General features: G+C 38.4%; 2 protein-coding genes across 2 annotated transcripts; one reads left to right on the top strand and one right to left on the bottom strand.

Moving 5' to 3' along the window:
• The first annotated feature begins 160 nt into the window (after window positions 1–160).
• On the top strand, window positions 161–12,947 carry LOC146452889 (INO80 complex subunit B-like). The gene is made up of 10 exons (XM_085097668.1): window positions 161–308; window positions 6,830–7,055; window positions 7,585–7,688; window positions 8,209–8,260; window positions 8,875–8,977; window positions 9,659–9,716; window positions 9,838–9,941; window positions 10,155–10,217; window positions 10,408–10,523; window positions 11,024–12,947. Exons 1-10 carry the CDS (start codon window positions 269–271, stop codon window positions 11,169–11,171), a joined length of 1,014 nt encoding a protein of 337 aa, XP_084953794.1. The 5' UTR covers window positions 161–268; the 3' UTR covers window positions 11,172–12,947.
• Window positions 12,565–17,032, bottom strand: LOC146452888 (DNA polymerase delta subunit 4-like). Its single transcript, XM_085097672.1, has 4 exons — window positions 15,604–17,032; window positions 15,368–15,478; window positions 14,940–15,051; window positions 12,565–13,393 (listed from the first exon to the last, which is right to left on the bottom strand). Exons 1-4 carry the CDS (start codon window positions 15,701–15,703, stop codon window positions 13,369–13,371), a joined length of 348 nt encoding a protein of 115 aa, XP_084953798.1. The 5' UTR covers window positions 15,704–17,032; the 3' UTR covers window positions 12,565–13,368.
• Between the last annotated feature and the right edge of the window lie 63 nt (window positions 17,033–17,095).

The raw sequence follows: 17,095 nt of genomic DNA, 5'->3' as shown, positions 1-17,095 counted from the left end.
CTAAACGTTTTCCCGCCGCACATTCTGCGGCGCTCGCCACACTCGCGAGCGTCATTTGAGATCACCCTCAGCGAGAGGCCACTTCATGTCTGGTGCCAGTGTGTAGCATATTGCACTGTTTTGCAATAATATTTCCAAGAAGTACGCAGATTTTTTCATTCGTTGACGTGACGGACCAATGCGCGCGTGTACGCGGTCTCCGCGCGTGATCAGGAAGAAGAGGAAAGCATGACAGCGAGGCGCCGCCATATTGGAAAGCGGGAACAACATGGGAAAAAGGAAAGAAACAAGCGAAGACGATACAAGAGGTTAGTGGTGACTGACTTGGGTCTGTACCTTACCAGAGTGATAAAATATTATGTGTTACATGTTAAAAACACAAGTCATTGTACTTGCATCTTGTTCAGTATGAGATATGTTTGCATCAAGTTGTTCATGAATCATACGAATTTCTTTGTCTTGTGTAATGATCTGGGTTGTTAACGAATAGGTTTCGGAAAAAGAGTAGTGGACGGACAGAGTAGTTGACTAGACCATGGGTTTATTAAACTATGTATCCTATTGGAGACGTCGCTGATACAATACATTGTAGTAGAGTATTAAATTACATGTCAATCAAAATAGGATGTCGGTATTATTATTACATCTCCCTTTCTTTGAAAAATAAGATCATAAATGATAATGCGGTTTACTGTTCAAAAGTTCACGACATAGTCCTTGAATCTATTTGGAAAGGATCTATTTCTAGTAGATCGTCTGGGAGGGGGAGTAGGAGCCGGTTCGATAGGTGCTGTGGCGTGAGCGGGGACGTCGGGCTGTTCTTCCGTGACGGGAGTTTGGAAGGTCTGGCTTGTTTCAGTTGTGTGATTCTCGTCGTTATCCTCAGGTACTGATATGACAGGAGGTGTTTCTGTAGTCTGCAACAGATCTTTGCGATTACGGCGATACTGTTGCCCGCTCGCTGTGGTGACTAGGTAAGATCGTGGCGTTTCAGCTTTCGCATCTACCAAGGCAGGTACCCAGGTTTTGCCTTGTCGCAGACGGACAGCTTCCTGCGGTTTGAGGGCTGTCAGGGGCTTGGCTCCTTGATTGTAGTAACGTGCTTGCTGCTGTTGGCAGGTTACCAGTTGTTGTTTCACTCCAGTAACCAACTGTGGTTTTAAAAGGTCTTGTGCTACTGGGATTTTGGTTCTAGTTGTGCGGCTCATGAGAAGCTGTGCTGGGGAGTAGGACATTCCTGTCACGGGTGTGTTTCGATATTCCAGCAGGCCAATGTATGGGTCGCCTGTTTTCTTTAGAATGCGTTTGACGGTCTGGACAGCTTTCTCACTGAGGCCATTTGACTGTGGGTAGGTGGGACTCGACGTGGTCACCGTGAATCCCCAGTCATTTGCAAATTCTTTGAATTCTCTGCTGTTGTACGGCATGTTGTCTGATATAAGTTCCTCAGGGATTCCATGTCTAGCGAAGATTGACTTCATGTGTGTGACAATTGTTCCTGCGGTTTTGTCACGCATTAGGGCTGTTTCAATGAACTTGGAATAGTAGTCCACCACTATTAAGTAAGGTTTTCCTTTGTGTTCAAACACATCGGATCCGAGCTTTTGCCATGGGCGATCTGGTATGGAGTGTGGAATCATTGGTTCCTTCTGATTCTTGTGTCTGTGGGTCAGGCAGGTTGGGCATTGTGCAACGGTATCATGGATGTCGCGTGACATTCGGGGCCAGTAGACAATGGATCTCGCACGTGCTTTGCACTTTTCGATTCCAAGATGGCTCTCGTGAATCAGGTCGAGAACGCTGTTCCGCATTGCCTTTGGGATGATCAACTGTCTCCCATTGAATAGAAGACCCTCGGCTTCGCTCAGATCGTTTCTAATGTTCCAGTACGGTGCAAGGATCGGTTTCAAGGCTTTCCTGTGGATTGGGAAACCTTCTGCTAACTGGGTTTTCAGCGCCTGTAGTGTTTCATCTCTGGCGGTTTCTTCTTTTAACTGCGTTAGTCTTTCTGCACTGGCTGGGATTTCTTGGATGAAACTGTGAACCATGACTTCGATGTCCTCATTGAGGTCTTGTTGATCCTCTACAGTTTCAGTCAAATACGCTCTTGACAGTGTGTCTGCAATGAACATTAACTTTCCAGGCACAAATTGTACTGTCAAGTTGTACTTCTGCAGCCTGATCAACAATCGTTGTATTCTCGGGGGAGTCTGAGATAATGGCTTTGTCATTATCGCCTCAAGTGGTTTGTGATCACTTTGTACCACAATGTCATTTCCGTAGACGAACTGATGAAAACGTTCGCACGCAAAGACGATCGCCAACAGTTCTTTCTCTATTTGCGCATAATTCTGTTCAGCGTTGGTTAGCGATCTAGATGCGTAAATGACGGGATGTCCTTCTTGAAGTAGGCAACTTCCAATACCACTTTGAGAAGCGTCGGTTTGGATTGTGATTGGCTTGTCCTGGTTGAAGTATTGAAGAACAGGGCTGTTTGTGAGCGCTTGTTTCAGTTTTTCTATCGCGTGTCTGTGCTCGTCGTACCAGAACCATTGTGTGTTCTTTTTCAGCAACGCACGTAGAGGGGCGCTGATTTCCGACATGTTGGGAATGTATTGCGATAGATAGTTCACCATGCCAAGTAAACGTTGCAAATCTTGTTTGCTTTGCGGTTCTGGCATGTCGATAATTGCTTTTATCTTCTCGGGATCTGGTTTAAATCCATCAGCGGTCACGATATCGCCCAGGTACTTGACTTGGTCCACGCGAAGTTGAACCTTACTGCGATTAAATTTGATGTTTCGCATCCTTGCGCGTTCTAGCACTTGTTTGAGAGCACTGTCATGTTCTGCAGTGTCCTTTCCGGCAATGATGATGTCATCGTGTACTGCTAGAACTCCGGGTATATCACTGAAATTGTCATCTACCATTCGTTGTGCAACGTCGCTGGCTACACAAATTCCAAACAGCATTCGGTTAAACTTGTACCGTCCGAATGGTGTGTTGAATGTGCACAGGATGGACGATTCTTCGTCAAGTTTCTTGTGCCAATAACAATTGCTCATGTCGATCACTGTGAAAAGTCGCTTTCCGTTTAGTTTGCTGGATATAGTTTCAGCTGTCGGCGGCTTGTAATGTTCCCTCTTGATTGATTTGTTCAAATCTTTCGGATCTAAACAAAGTCTCAGTGTGCCGTCTTTTTTCTCAACAATGACCAGGCTGTTGACCCAGTCAGTTGCTTTGTCAACTTTGCTAATGACTTCCATTTCTGTTAGCTTTTCCAGAGTTTCCTTGAGTTTAGGCATGAGACTTAGTGGAATCTTTCTTGGCGGGTGGATTGTGGGTTTTGCGTCATCGCGCAGCTCAATGTGAAATTCGCCATCCACTAAACCAAGTCCGGTGAAGACGTCTTGATAGTCATCAAGTATTTCCGTTTCATTTGTCTCCATTTCATTCACACTGTTGGGGATACTTATCAGTTCCAGATCTCGGCACGTTTGAAGACCAATTAAGGGTTGAGCTTTCTCAACTGCGACAATGAAGAACTTAGCATCAATGATTTTGTCATTGTGCTTGATTTTCATTGTGCATGTTCCTTTAATAGGTACGCGGATACCACCGTAAGCCGTTAACTTGACTCTGGTTGTCTGTAGGCTAGGCTTTTTGGTCAGCTTTTCAAAAGCGTGCTCCGGAATAACGTTGCATTGTGCTCCGGTGTCTACTTTGAAGCAGATATCTTCATCATTCACTTTCAAGTTCGTGAACAGTTCGTTCTTGTCGCTTTGCGACAGATCGAGTTCTCCTAAGAATAGCTCTTCATCTGTGTCGCTGTCGGCGCGTTGTTCTACCTCATGAACTTTTTGGGAGGCAGGTTTTGTACTTTTGGAGAAGCACATGTTAGCAAAATGATTTTTCCCTTGACATTTGTGGCATGTGTGGCCGAATGCCTTGCATTCTTTTGGTTTGTGATGAAATCCACAACGCCCACAGGGGTTTTTGCTCTGTTTCGGCGCTGATGTTCTTTGAGGCTGGTTTCTCGATGGCTGTTTTGGTTTCTGGTACTTTCTGTTGATGTTTACAGCTGCCGCTTCAAAAGCTGGGTTAGATAGGGATTCTATCTGAGTTTTGCTCGTTTCCGCGGCTCGTACAGTGTTAATGGCAACCTCGAGTGTGAGTTCAGTGTTGCGTAAGAGCCGTTCCCTTACACTCTTGCTGTCTATTCCACACACAATCCTGTCTTTAATGAGACTATCATTGAGAGTTCCAAATTCGCAAGTTTTGGCTTTCATGCGAAGGTCAGTTACGAAAGCGTCGATTGGTCGGCCGTTCTGCGTGCATGAGAAGAATAAGTAGCGCTCATATGTGACATTCTTCTTCGGCGAGCAGTAGGCTTCAAATTTTGCGAGAAGAGGTTCTATCTTGTTTTCTTCAGCTTCGGTGATAGTGAAAGTATCGTATACTTCTAGCGCCTCGTCTCCAATAGTGTGTAGGAAGACTGCACATAGAGTTTCTTCATCCTTGGAGTCTGCTCCGCTTGCTTTTGCGTAGAGAATCCACCTTTGTTTCCACTTTCGCCAATTTTCTGCGATGTTTCCTTCCATTCGTAAAGGTCCGATGGGCTTCACGTGTTCCATGATTGGCCTCTTGAATTTCTGACACCATGTAATGATCTGGGTTGTTAACGAATAGGTTTCGGAAAAAGAGTAGTGGACGGACAGAGTAGTTGACTAGACCATGGGTTTATTAAACTATGTATCCTATTGGAGACGTCGCTGATACAATACATTGTAGTAGAGTATTAAATTACATGTCAATCAAAATAGGATGTCGGTATTATTATTACATCTTGTGTTCACTGTTGCATTTGTCAAATGTTAGGATGACTCAAGCTTTTGTTGGGACAAGTTTCTTACCTTCAGTATTGTATGGTTTGCTTGCTTTATAACCAAGTATAATTCCACTGTTATTACTTGATACGCCAAGAAGGGAGATTTTAACTTGTGATCACACTTGTAAACGTGTAGAATATTGAAACGGTTTATACGCGCACTTACAAACATGCTTGATGTTGTGCTGAAATGAATCTTCAAACACCAAGACCAAGTGTCATCCAGTTCTTCCAAAACTGCTCCCCAGTCCTGCAGTCATCAAATTTACAGCTCAGATCCTGGTTGTTCAAGGGGCAGTTATCTCTATTTAGTCGTTAAATCACTATCTGGAGGATAAAATTCATCCCAAACAGTACTCTTCATCTACTGGATAGCAGTTTTTCCAGCGAATAAAGTTATCCACTCTTCGAACAACTGGTGCCGGGTGTTCAACAGACTGTGGTCTCAAAATGATTTCTTTAAGTGAGTTAAACAAAACAAAAAAGAGAAATTTGTAATTGTTTCTTGTTATGCCAGGTGCCCTGAGGGCAGACCACGTCAAAATTTGGTGGTCTATCAACGAGTCTAAAGAAGGCAAATCGGCGGCCATATAATTTACATGTTTTAGACTCAAATATGCCGTTTTCAGAAAGAAAATTAACCCTTTTGGAGCAGTAAATCGAATAATAACTTCTAAGAAGTACTCAACAGTTTAAACTGTGGAAATTGGAGAGTTCCTGGCGAAGAAATCATGCTTTGTTTGACAAAATCTAGAACTACAATGCGAGGAGGAAAGGTCATTGACAAGCTAAAACACACGTCACATCACATTTTCAAACTGATGCCTAAATGCTACTGGAAATCCACTTCACAAAAAAAAAAGGTTTCATTGTCAATTTTTACTAAAAGTATTTATTTAGGAAGCTTTTTTCCTGCTTTTCTTTCTGTTTTTTTATGAAACGAGGACAATTTGTAATCTTAGACTTATCGACTTTACATAGCCAGAATAGGACGTGAGTCAGTTCGGTCACTATGTTATCGTAAAACAATTTCCGGTATGACGACAACTAGCGTAACGCTAGGGGATACCGAAACAGCGATGCGCTATCTTTGTGACTCAAACTATTCCATTAGCTCAATCGCGACAGGAGAATACATTTTCACATGCACTTAGTGTTAAACATACACCAACTCATCCCGCGTTATTGCCCATAGGTGTCTTGTTCTTTAAAGCACTGGCTAAACGATCAAACACTTGCGTTTAACATCGTGTTTGTTGCACAAAACATGGGTAGCTGAACAAACAGTGTTTGATCAAACATCGAACAAAGCAAGCCCACATAACACTTTCCACACATTACCACTGAAATTATGCAGTGACGTCACACAGATTCATTTCCTGATTGGTTACTTTTTCCTGCTTTGGATTGTTTTGTTTGCAGAGGTGGCTAAGGGATCAAACATTTGCTCGTGAAGCAAAATGTTGGATGAAAATGTTTGATCTAGATCAAACATGGGAAGCCATTTATGTGCAGTATTGAGAGAGGTGGCTAAACTGTCAAACATGCTCTTCCAACAGGATGTTGGACGAAAATGTTTGATCGTTTATCTGGGACTTAAGAAGGCAAAGTCAAATACATAAAATTGCTGGCATTCCTCGTTTTAACAAATTCAGAACTACAAGTGTGGACTGTAGGACTGTAAGACTGCCAGAGCACTGACCAGTTTTACTCACTATAAGTATGCATTATTAATAATTATTAACTATGGGACTGCGGGCCTATGGGACTGGTAGGTTTACTGACTGAAATTCTATGATTGCATGAATGTGGAAGGAGCACATTTGTGCTGTTGCAAGTGGAGTGGTGTTCAGAAATCAATTGAATATTATTTTTACCGATACTTCTGCTTCTGAGACCAGTTTTCCTGTAATGTAATCATCTACAGTGTTGTTTTCATAGAATCATCTTCAACTTCTCCCAAAAAGAAGCACAAGCGGAAACACAAAAAGCACAAGAAAAAGAAGGATCATGGCTTGGAAGGATATGATGAAGAACGGAAAAAGGAAAAGAGCAAAGATAAAGGCAAATCTAGAGATAAAGAAAAAGACAAGGATGTAAATAAAGGTGGAGGAAGAGCTGTCAAGCTTAAAATCAAATTAAGGGGAGAAACTGTAGCAACAACACAGTGAGTCTATAAATCAGCACTGTAAAATAATTTTATTATCTTGAACAGATGTGTGTCCAATAAGACTCCATTTTAGTCAGACCAAATTTTATACTCTAGGTAGATTTTTGTTCATTTATAAATTGAATAAAGTTCACTGGTACTCAAAGCAGTTTTCCAGGCATTATGTCCGACTAAAGTAGGGACATTGGCTAATAAGGTGGTCGAACCTTATCTGATTACCTTATGTTATGTGCAGCACAGTGGATTATTAGTAACAGTATATTTTGCTGAATCTGTACTTATTATGGCTGCATCTTTCAATGACATGCAAACTGTCAAGTTGAAATTCCTCAATCAATGGTTTCATTTATTACTGCCATCAATCATTGTAGTGAGCATCTTAGACAAGAAAGGATATTTACTTGTACTCTGTGATTGGTAGATTTCAAGCCATTTTGTCAATTTCTTTTTCTTTCTTTCTTTCCTTTTTTACAATTCATTGGTTATTGCTGTAAGTTGAGAGTTCACAAATTTTCATTGCACCTAGAATGGCAAAGATAGTCCCTGTTACATTACCAGAGCCTGTAATAACAAGTGGGGAAGAAGAAGAAGTTGATGAGGATACCGGTAGCTACCAGCCATCTTGGCAAGGTTAGACCAGTGATGTAACTCAATATGGACAGGGTTGGGCTGGTGATATTTAACAATTATTATTCGCTGAAGACGAAGTAAATACTGGTGAATGTTCCCCGAGACAAGAATATTCCCCAAGAATATTCCCTGAAACATTTCAAAGATTAAGCAATCAAGCTTTCTTTAGGATGGTGAAGTTGCTTGTCAGGTCGCCAATTGTGTCAACTTGGTGATCATTCTTCAGGTGTTTCCCGATGGTGGAGAACTGATGCTCATTAAAGCGTTGGTGTAGATGACGGCTAGTATAGCCAATGTAATCTGCATCACACAGATCACATACAAAATTATACACAACACACTGTTGATTGATTACAGGTGGCTTAGGCTCCTGCACTTTAAGATCATTACCAAGTCTACGGCTTCTGAAAATTGATTGTAGAATGTTTTTTCGCTTTTTTTATAGTCAACTGTATTTCTAAATTTAATCTTATTGGACAAAAAAGGAGTAAAGGAAATGCTGTTTTTTCTTTTTTTTTAGGAAGTGAGAAAGATGAACCAGAAGTTACTGAGAAACATGGCGATTCTGATGAGTATGTCTCAGTTGTCTGAATTTATTAATAAATTAATTATAATAAATTTATTGTAGGAGGGGAGGGGATAGACTAGGGAATTAACAATCCTGAAACAGCAAGTTTGAAGTATGGATTGACACTTGTACATTCAAAATAGAATGTTGGTAAATGTTAGAGTGTTTGGATGATCAAGCAGTAATTTCTTGCCAGCTGTCTTATTAATTTTGATGTTGTTATAAAAAGTTAGATACACTGTAGATCTTCTTTTTAACTGACAGTTACTTTTTTCTCTTCCAAACAGTTTTTCTTTTAGAAAAAATTATTTCATTGTCTAATGACTTCCACCATACGCTTGCACTAATGTCTATAAATTCAACTTCATACCTCTGGAACAGCCTCCCACAGTCAATCATCGACATAAGCTGCAGCTTAAATGCCTTTGAGATGGACATAAGGAAATTGTAATTTTTGAGGAACAATGCGCTGTGTAAATTATTTTGGTAATAGCCAAGGTTACACTTAATAAATACAGTGAAGTGAAGTGAAGACAAAGGAATCTCCACTTTGTTATGAAAAAAAAGAAGAGTTTGTGGGTTGTAATGTCATTAATTGCTGGCACTATTGCTTTTCAGACAAGAAGAACAAAAATGGTTAGATGCTTTAGAGAGAGGGGAACTGGATGACTTTGGCCGCGTCAAACGGGACAAGGATGTGAGCATGATGACTGCTAGACAGGTATTCATTTTCACTGAGATCAGCAACAATGTTCTCCTTCCTTTTTCTGTATTTTTTTTCTATAAACTCTCTTGGGAGAATTTAGTAATGCAATCAAAGGTGTTATTTGGAGAGTACACATTTTTAATCCAGGAGGAAAATAAACCAACAGTAGCTGATCCCAAATATCACTATCAATGCAATTGTCATGCGACCAAGATTTACAATCTTTTAGTGGTGAAAGCCATTCAAATTAGTGCATATGAATGAAAACAAGTTAAACCAAAGTTCACTTTTGCCTCAGTGACAATCTCTCTATAGCCTTACATGAAGCACCATAATCCCATGCAAATCACGTAGATCCTTAACTACTCTGTTCTTCAAACTTCACTCTAAAAACCTTTACACTTTAGTTTGATTATACTTTGAAATGTGAATTTTTGCAGTTGTGGATTAAATGACATTTCTAACAGGTGGAAATGTAAACAATGTGGCCACTCAGCATTCCTTTGCAAATAATCTGCCTCGCTTTTTTTTTTTTTTTTTTTTAGTTTTGTTTTTCACAAACGTGTTCACAGGTTTCAGATTTGCATTGTATATAACATCTCACTAGAAAGCACTGAGGGCAGGTACAAATCCATCAGTGATGACTCAAGATTTGTTGTCAAGACTGACTGTTTTTACCAACCTTTCTTTTAACAGCGAGCTATGCTTGGACATGAAATAGAGGGAGAGAATCAACTCTTGGAATTACCAACGGGTACTCACTTGCCATTGAATACTTTTGCTAAATATGTCACATGGCTGTCACTCATCCTTTATCTCTTGTGTAATGCAACTCAGTATCATTGTGCAAAATTTATTTTTTATACAATTTACAGAACCAAGACGGAAAAATGAAGACACAGAAGAAGCCCAAAAGAGAAGGAAGCAGAGGGCCAAGAAGAGAAAACAGCAAATGCAGAAGAAAATTGAGGAAAATAAGGTAACATGCTGTCATTGAATAGGCCTGCCTCAAACTCCAGTATTTATTGTCAACTAGGGTTCAGTCTCATAACACATCAGGCCAGTGCCGGAAACTCTTGCCTCTTGTCCCTTTTTACAATGATCATTGTTTGCTCAGGTTTTCAGATTTTGTTCTCCCTCGACAAAGCCAGCCCAGTTACTAACTGTTGAAGTAATATCTGGTTTGTCCTAGGCTCAAACTGTCAAGAAACTGCTGGATCGAGAAGCGACACGATCACGCAAAGAAGAGGAAAAGGTATCGCTTTATGTTCTATAAAATAAGAAAGGCTTGGTTAAATTTGATTGAAAAAGAACTGGCTTCTTTTCTTGTGCATTCTTTCTTGGATGCCATTAAATTCCATTTTTCACAAAGCCAGTTAGTTTACATAGATCACTGATGATGACAGTGATTAACTTCTGAAAGTCACTTATGTGTTCCCTTGCAGGCCCGCCGTAAAAAGCAAGAGGTGCCTCATATTAGATACATCAGTAATCAATCTGGTTTTGCTCTGTCCTTTTCCAAGGGTCTGGAGTTTCCATTGCAAGTGCAATTGTCTCAAGGGTAAGTTACTTAGTAGGATTGGATACCCAATGGCATTTTTTCCTTACAAGTCGCAACACAAAAAAATGTCATCAAAATTATCATCTTTGCTTGATCACACGATATCCAACGATCTGAGAAACCATTCAAAACTAAAACCAAACAAATGTAACTGGTACAAAGGATGAAGAAACCTCACAGGAACAGTGTATACCGCAAGAAAATGAATGTTTTTTGTTTTTTTTACCTTTTTCTCTAAATTTTTCACTTTGCATTATTGTTACCAAGTGCTAGTAGTGCAGGTGTTTTTTTTTATTTTATCTTGTAAATTTGCAATTTGAATATCAATTACACATAGTTTTGACACAAGACTGAAAACTGCTGTACTTGGGAAGTTTCTGTAATGGCACACTTCTTATAAATACCCCTAGCTTGTGCCATCAACGAACACTGTGATTTGCAGTTGATGGGTGATTCATGAGTGTTTTTTCTTACAATACTGATTTTGTGAATGCTTATAGACCACCAAAGCCAAGACCAACATGCTCAGTTCAGGGATGCAAGAATGTGAAGAAGTATTCGTGTTCCAGTAATAATCTGCCAGTCTGTAGCATGGAGTGTTACAAGAAAGTTCAACTCATTCCTGCTAGGGGGATGGCTGTTGTGTAGCAGCACCATTAGAATTGTGATTTTGGCCAAAAATAGAAAAATATTTAACATACAAGTCAAAACTTTTGACAATAATTTGGTGTGCTGCAAAGTGTCCATACAACAACACTCACACCTTCATCTGTCTCAAGTTCAACTTGACAGCACTATACAGAGATTTCAAATACTTTGGGGAATTGATATTTACAGCAAAGGGAATTTTAAAAAGTTTTCTGGACAACATTAAATTAATATTGTATCCAAAGTTCACAAAATAAAAATTAATATTTTCTTACTTACATATTATTACTGGACAAGATTGTAGGTGAACAAAACATGGTACAAATAACGGTTTGGTATGGTTTTGGAATTAAAACTACACTGTAGGCTGTCACACTTTTAAAATCCTTTTTTTTGTTTTGTTTTGTTTTGTTTTTCATGTGTTACTCACATCCATATAACATATTTGCTTTCATTGAAGAGAACAAGTGTTGTGTTCGAAAGGAACCGGAATGCATCTGATCAGTAGACTCTGCAGTCAATTCACACAGGCCTTTTTCACTGAATGAATGTTTTCAAAATAACAAATATGAAACTAAAATTGTTATTGATAACAAACCATGGCAGGGCTGTCACCAGTGCCAGAAACAACAAAATACACGTATGCCACATGCATTGAGAGGCAACATGACCCTATTTTTCTCAATTTGACATGTGAATTTGGGGTTATTTTATAAATAAAAAAGAATGATTTTAATTTCAAAATTTGCACTGGTTTAGAAGTATGGGAAACAATAGTAACTGGTCACGTGACCAAACTAGATTAAAAAATTCCCTTGGTATTGTTCACACAGAATTTGAGAAGTAATATATCAAACACGAGACACAGTGTTTCATCACATATCAAACACCGAGAAGAGAGTTGAAAATATGATGCGTAGTGGAGTATTGTTGACGAACTTCAAGGGTCAAGGTTCAAGGCCTGTGAGGAGTGTTTGATATAACTTCTCAAACAAACTGAAGTTAAGGATGCACAAACAAGGGGTTTTTCATCAGATATCCAAACATGTCATGTTGCATGATTTCCTTTGTCTTTGAATTTTGAATTATTATTGAGTTTGAGAAGTATTATATCAAACACGGGAAGGAATGTTTCATCTGATTTTCAAACACAGAGAAGTGTGCCAATTTTTTTTAACTGGCTTTGAGGTCTGGAAAAATTCAAAACAAAAAGTCACCAAATTTTGTGATAATTAAGATCACATTCTGAAATCACCTAATTTAACACCTGTAAGATCACATTCTGAAACTACCTTCCTTTGTTTTCTGTCATGAGTTTAAGATCAATTTGAATCATGAGGTGACAGCCAACTTAACTACTGGCTGATTATTTAACAACAAACTTTGTATGCTATTAAAAGTGCAATAAAAGTCACTTTATTTACCAGTTACATAACATAAAAGTAAAATTAGTTTGGTGGAATAGGACATTTTGACAGTTTTTCTGGGCCTGGTTGTTTGAGAGCCGATTAACCCAAATCCACGATTAGAAACTTGTTAATCAAGGTATTCATCACGCTCCTTAAAAATGAGTTTAAAGGCTGATGTCAAGCTAAAGGTAAAGAGAAGTCTAAGTCAATACTGAAGTACAAAAATCTTTTGGAAGAATCTTTATTGATTAGGTATTAAACTCGAATCAAAGTTCATGTTTATCCAGGACTAGCTTAATCAAGCTTCAAACAACTGGGCCCCATACTATAACTTGTTATTCTTTTTTTTTTTTTTTTTTTTTTTTTTTTTTTTTTTTTTTCAAAAATTGACACATTACATAAAGCTTTAAGTTACTTACAATATACTTGTACTATTAAAAAAATACAACCAACTAAATATTGTTTTTCTTGGACTCTACCTTTAATTTATGGCTACAGTTATTTTCTATTTATTTAGTTATTTATTTACTTATTTAGTTATTTATTCATTTAATATTATGTTGCTGCGAATATAATATGATAACACAACTGTTAGTCACTTCTTTGAATTTTACAGTTCAGCTAACAAAACTGTCAATGCTGAAAAGATTAATGGAATGTTGATTGCATTACAATCAGTCACATTCCAATTCAAATCTTTTGTGACTGACAGAAGCTTGTTTAGTTCTCGACAGCCAGATTCCTTTCCTGGGTTATTAAAATCCAGGCATGTGATTTCTTTGTGTCTTCTAAATATTGGAGTCATACCATACACTGAAAACAAACAATGACAAAGATTTTACTTACAGTATAACTCTTAAATCCCAGTATAAATGTACATATTATCCTCACTAGCAATTCATACTGGTACCATATTAAGTACTGGCGTCAATGATTGAAGAGGAGTTTGTGATTTGAAATGTCTTGCATACAGGTATGTAGCAACTTTGTAAACTATAATTATAATTTTTTTATTATATTAAATGACTTCGAGGAGTGGGGTACTCCCATATAGCTATATGGGTATGTGCTGCTGTAAAAGGTTTGCTTTTCAAGCAGTTTAGAAACCAGAGAGTTTTGGTGAGTAGGATATCATTTTCCAGGAAACTGATCAATGTTATTGCATGAGGAATTTAGTGTAGACTAGGTTTTCCAGGAAATTACACTTAAAAATGTGCTTTAGTAAATTACATGTATGTTATTGTATACAGAAAATTTTGTTTTGGCTGGACTATGATACTGACCATGTTTCTGGAAAATAGCAAATCAGGCCTCAGTTGTTCATTGAACAACTGGGGCCTGATTTGCTGAATAACTTTATCTGGTGGATAAGACACTATTCAAGGCGTAAAATATACTTCACGTTAAGCGTTGTCCAAGGTTTTCATACACTCCCAAACTTAACTGTGGTTAGAGTGTACATATTCGCTTGTACAAGAGGAAATACTAAAATCTTTGCACAGATTGAAACTGTCGGATAGTGACTTATCCACAGGATAAAGTTATCCGGCCTTTGAACAACTGGAGCCTGGGATATAGGGTAGGGATTTTTGGTCTTTAGTCCAGTATAGGGTTGCAAATTGCAGCTGAACTTGGTCAGGTTTAGGATAAGGGTTTCTGAGTACCAGTGGCACACCCCCACCCAAAAAGTAAGCCCCCCAGGAAAAGATTCCATGACAGGAGTCTCACGTTCTGCTTTTCTGTAAGAAGATGTAATGATTAGCTTTGGTTATTCTGGATGATTTGATCTAGTGAACGTTTTTAAAGGCAATGAACTATTTAGTCTGGTTTTCCTTTTCAATATATTGAGATCATTTCTTGACACTGAAACAGATTATGACACTTTGCTGGTCTGAAATGACAAGAAACCTGACATGCCTTCACTGAGATGGGGATTATCCCTGTTTTGATGAAAAGTGAGATGAAATCAAGTACATTTATAATAAGTGAAGGTAACACTGGTCCTGCTTTTTCAGGTTGGTACACATCTTTTGTAATCCATAGCCAAGAACATTTATGTACAGTTTCTGCATGCTACAGTTAAGTTGAGGTATGCTAGGAAATGACAAAAAATTCTCTAGCATTTGTTTGCAGTGCTCACAGAAGAAGCTGCTTGCATCATTGTCCATTTTTCATTTGCAATGTGTTTGAACATAATTTAAAGAGGCTGATAAAAAAAGACAACTCTTTACAGTCCATAGCAGCCCATACATGAAGTGCAAAAGACACCATAGTGTTGTTAGACAGAGCAAAAAAGGGGAGGGGGGCATGGAATCACTTGTTACACAGGCTAACAGTTACAGTCAGACCATATACATACCATTCAGTAAATACTGTGTCATGTGGGTGTTGTAAAATAATTTCCTTGACTTCCTTAGGTGGATAGAGCCCATATTCTTCAGCTCTTTCCCACCTCTCTAGTCTAGTAATACCTATACAAATATAACAGAAACGTGGATTGTTTAGTAAAAACACTTATTGTAGTAGTATTTATACAACCTTCACTTTGATTATTACATAAGCTAACTGTATTCCCCAACAAGGCAACATAAAATTTGATGTGTAATCTGCAGAACAGTATGTACATGTACATAAAGGCAAGTTGACAAAATTCTTAACAAAGAGACCTGAAGCCTTTTATTTTTAAAGACGGGAAAGGCGTCTGCTTCACAGGCCAAGTTAATTTGAGTGGTCGTAAATATTGCAATAACATCATAAAAATAGTATTAAATGCAAGTTGTTACCTACCAATACATGGGCCATATTCGGAATCTAAGTCAAATTCTTTTAACTTCAAAAGCTCCGTTTCAAGATCTTGCTTCTGATCCTTCAAAACGGTTTCTTTGGACACCTCAGCATCTACAATTTTTAATTTTAAAAAGAACTCAGCTGAATTAATCTCAAAGTTCAACTGCAGCACTGACGAATTGCGCGACTGTCCCGTCAAAACACAACAAATTAACAAATACCCAAGAGACCCTCACCTTTTTGATTCAAATCTTCAGTTTTTGTTTGCTGTAGTTTAATCGATCTGTCTTTTTTCGTTTTTGGAAATGAGTCAGTTATAAGCCTTGAGGACGCCATTTCTACCGTTTGTCACGAAAATACTCAGCTGAGTCGTGATGTGGCGTCCTGGGGCAAGAAATCTGATTGGTTAAAGAAATTACAACTTATTGTTTCCCGAGCGACGGTAAAATTAAGAACCTGGAACATGGAATCGTGGACATTCCGTCTTACCCTATACCACGTTTAGCCGCTTTTTGCCATCGTATTCTAGACTAGACACCAAAAATTTTGTACCCTGTAGAAGGCAGCATTGCCGAAACGTCGGTTGAAACTCTTTTAACAGCGTTGATTTTATAATTTTTAAATTCTTACCAAAAATTTCCAATATAGTTTGAGTCATGGATCATCGATCTAGAAATGATGAAAACAGTTCCTTAAGTTGTAGATTGCCTTAAGAAACTGGTTGTTGCTTGACACCCAGTAAATACCAGCTTTAACACCATTTTCTGTGAACATCCTAAACAATAATAGTATGAACTGTGCTTAGTTGCACCATCTGCTAAATGACCAAGCTTGCTGAAGGAGGTTTTATGCTAGATATTTTATGTAATTCTTTACCAAATGCTTTGTAGGGTAAGATTATGATAGTTTTGTAGAGAGTATAAAAATGTACAATTGAAAACCTCAGCATTGATAATTATGCAACAGATGTTCGATAAATTATTATACCGGTAATTAATTATTAGTTCCATAGCAAAAACCATCCTTGGATAGCCACTTATGTAAATCAGAAAGGGTGAATACTAAAAGAAACTTCTGGAATGTTATTGTGTTGCAAGGGAAAACAAGTCAGATGAGAAATGGATCAACTGCACTCCACAATAATAATATTATCCCTGAGTCTTGTAGTCTCATAGGCAGCTGTTATTAGGGTCATCAGGCATTGCTTCTTAGGGAGAGGCATGCATTGCATAATGGCCCTTACAATGGCTGCATAGGAGACTGTAAGGCTGTGGTCTGATTTCACATCTGATTGGTTGTACCACAACGGGGGTATAAGAAAGTTATAAGTTTGAGGTGAAATCAAGGCCTTTACTACTTGTGATACAATTTAAAGATTCCTTTGCCAGACCCAAACTTTCTTAGTTTTCTGTTTTTTGTCAATTTAACATGAGGCATGTTCCACCAGGTGTGCTGTGATGGTCAGTATTATAAGGTAATGAGATCTAACTAGCACGAAATAACAGTATGAAGATTCCTTTGGTGGGTTGACAAAACTTAGATGAGTTCTGAAAGTCCTGTCAAACTTTCTTGCAAACTTGTTGGCGAGTAAAAATATTATTTTTTTCCTTGCTACACAATCTTCTATACCACAGCTGTCCTTGACACAACAGGGCAAAGAGAGCATGCACACACACAAATCCACTATATATGTGAAATAAGTTTTGTTTTTGCCTTCCAAGATGGTTC

This window comes from Pavona decussata, unplaced genomic scaffold, assembly GCF_977016875.1.
Source record: "Pavona decussata unplaced genomic scaffold, jaPavDecu1.1 SCAFFOLD_366, whole genome shotgun sequence".
Lineage (NCBI taxonomy): Eukaryota > Metazoa > Cnidaria > Anthozoa > Scleractinia > Agariciidae > Pavona > Pavona decussata.
The sequence above is the reverse complement of the archived record's forward strand: the minus strand, read 5'-3'. Positions and strand labels throughout refer to the sequence as shown.

Coding starts and splice junctions, on each gene's coding strand:
- LOC146452889 (XM_085097668.1), top strand. CDS start 269: ATGGGAAAAAGGAAAGAAACAAGCGAAGACGATACAAGAG. Junction 9,942..10,154: donor AGAAAATTGAGGAAAATAAG/GTAACATGCTGT, acceptor GGTTTGTCCTAG/GCTCAAACTGTCAAGAAACT. Junction 10,524..11,023: donor CAAGTGCAATTGTCTCAAGG/GTAAGTTACTTA, acceptor GAATGCTTATAG/ACCACCAAAGCCAAGACCAA.
- LOC146452888 (XM_085097672.1), bottom strand. CDS start 15,703: ATGGCGTCCTCAAGGCTTATAACTGACTCATTTCCAAAAACGAAAAAA. Junction 15,479..15,603: donor TGAAGATTTGAATCAAAAAG/GTGAGGGTCTCT, acceptor TAAAAATTGTAG/ATGCTGAGGTGTCCAAAGAA. Junction 13,394..14,939: donor GACACAGTATTTACTGAATG/GTATGTATATGG, acceptor GTTTGTTTTCAG/TGTATGGTATGACTCCAATA.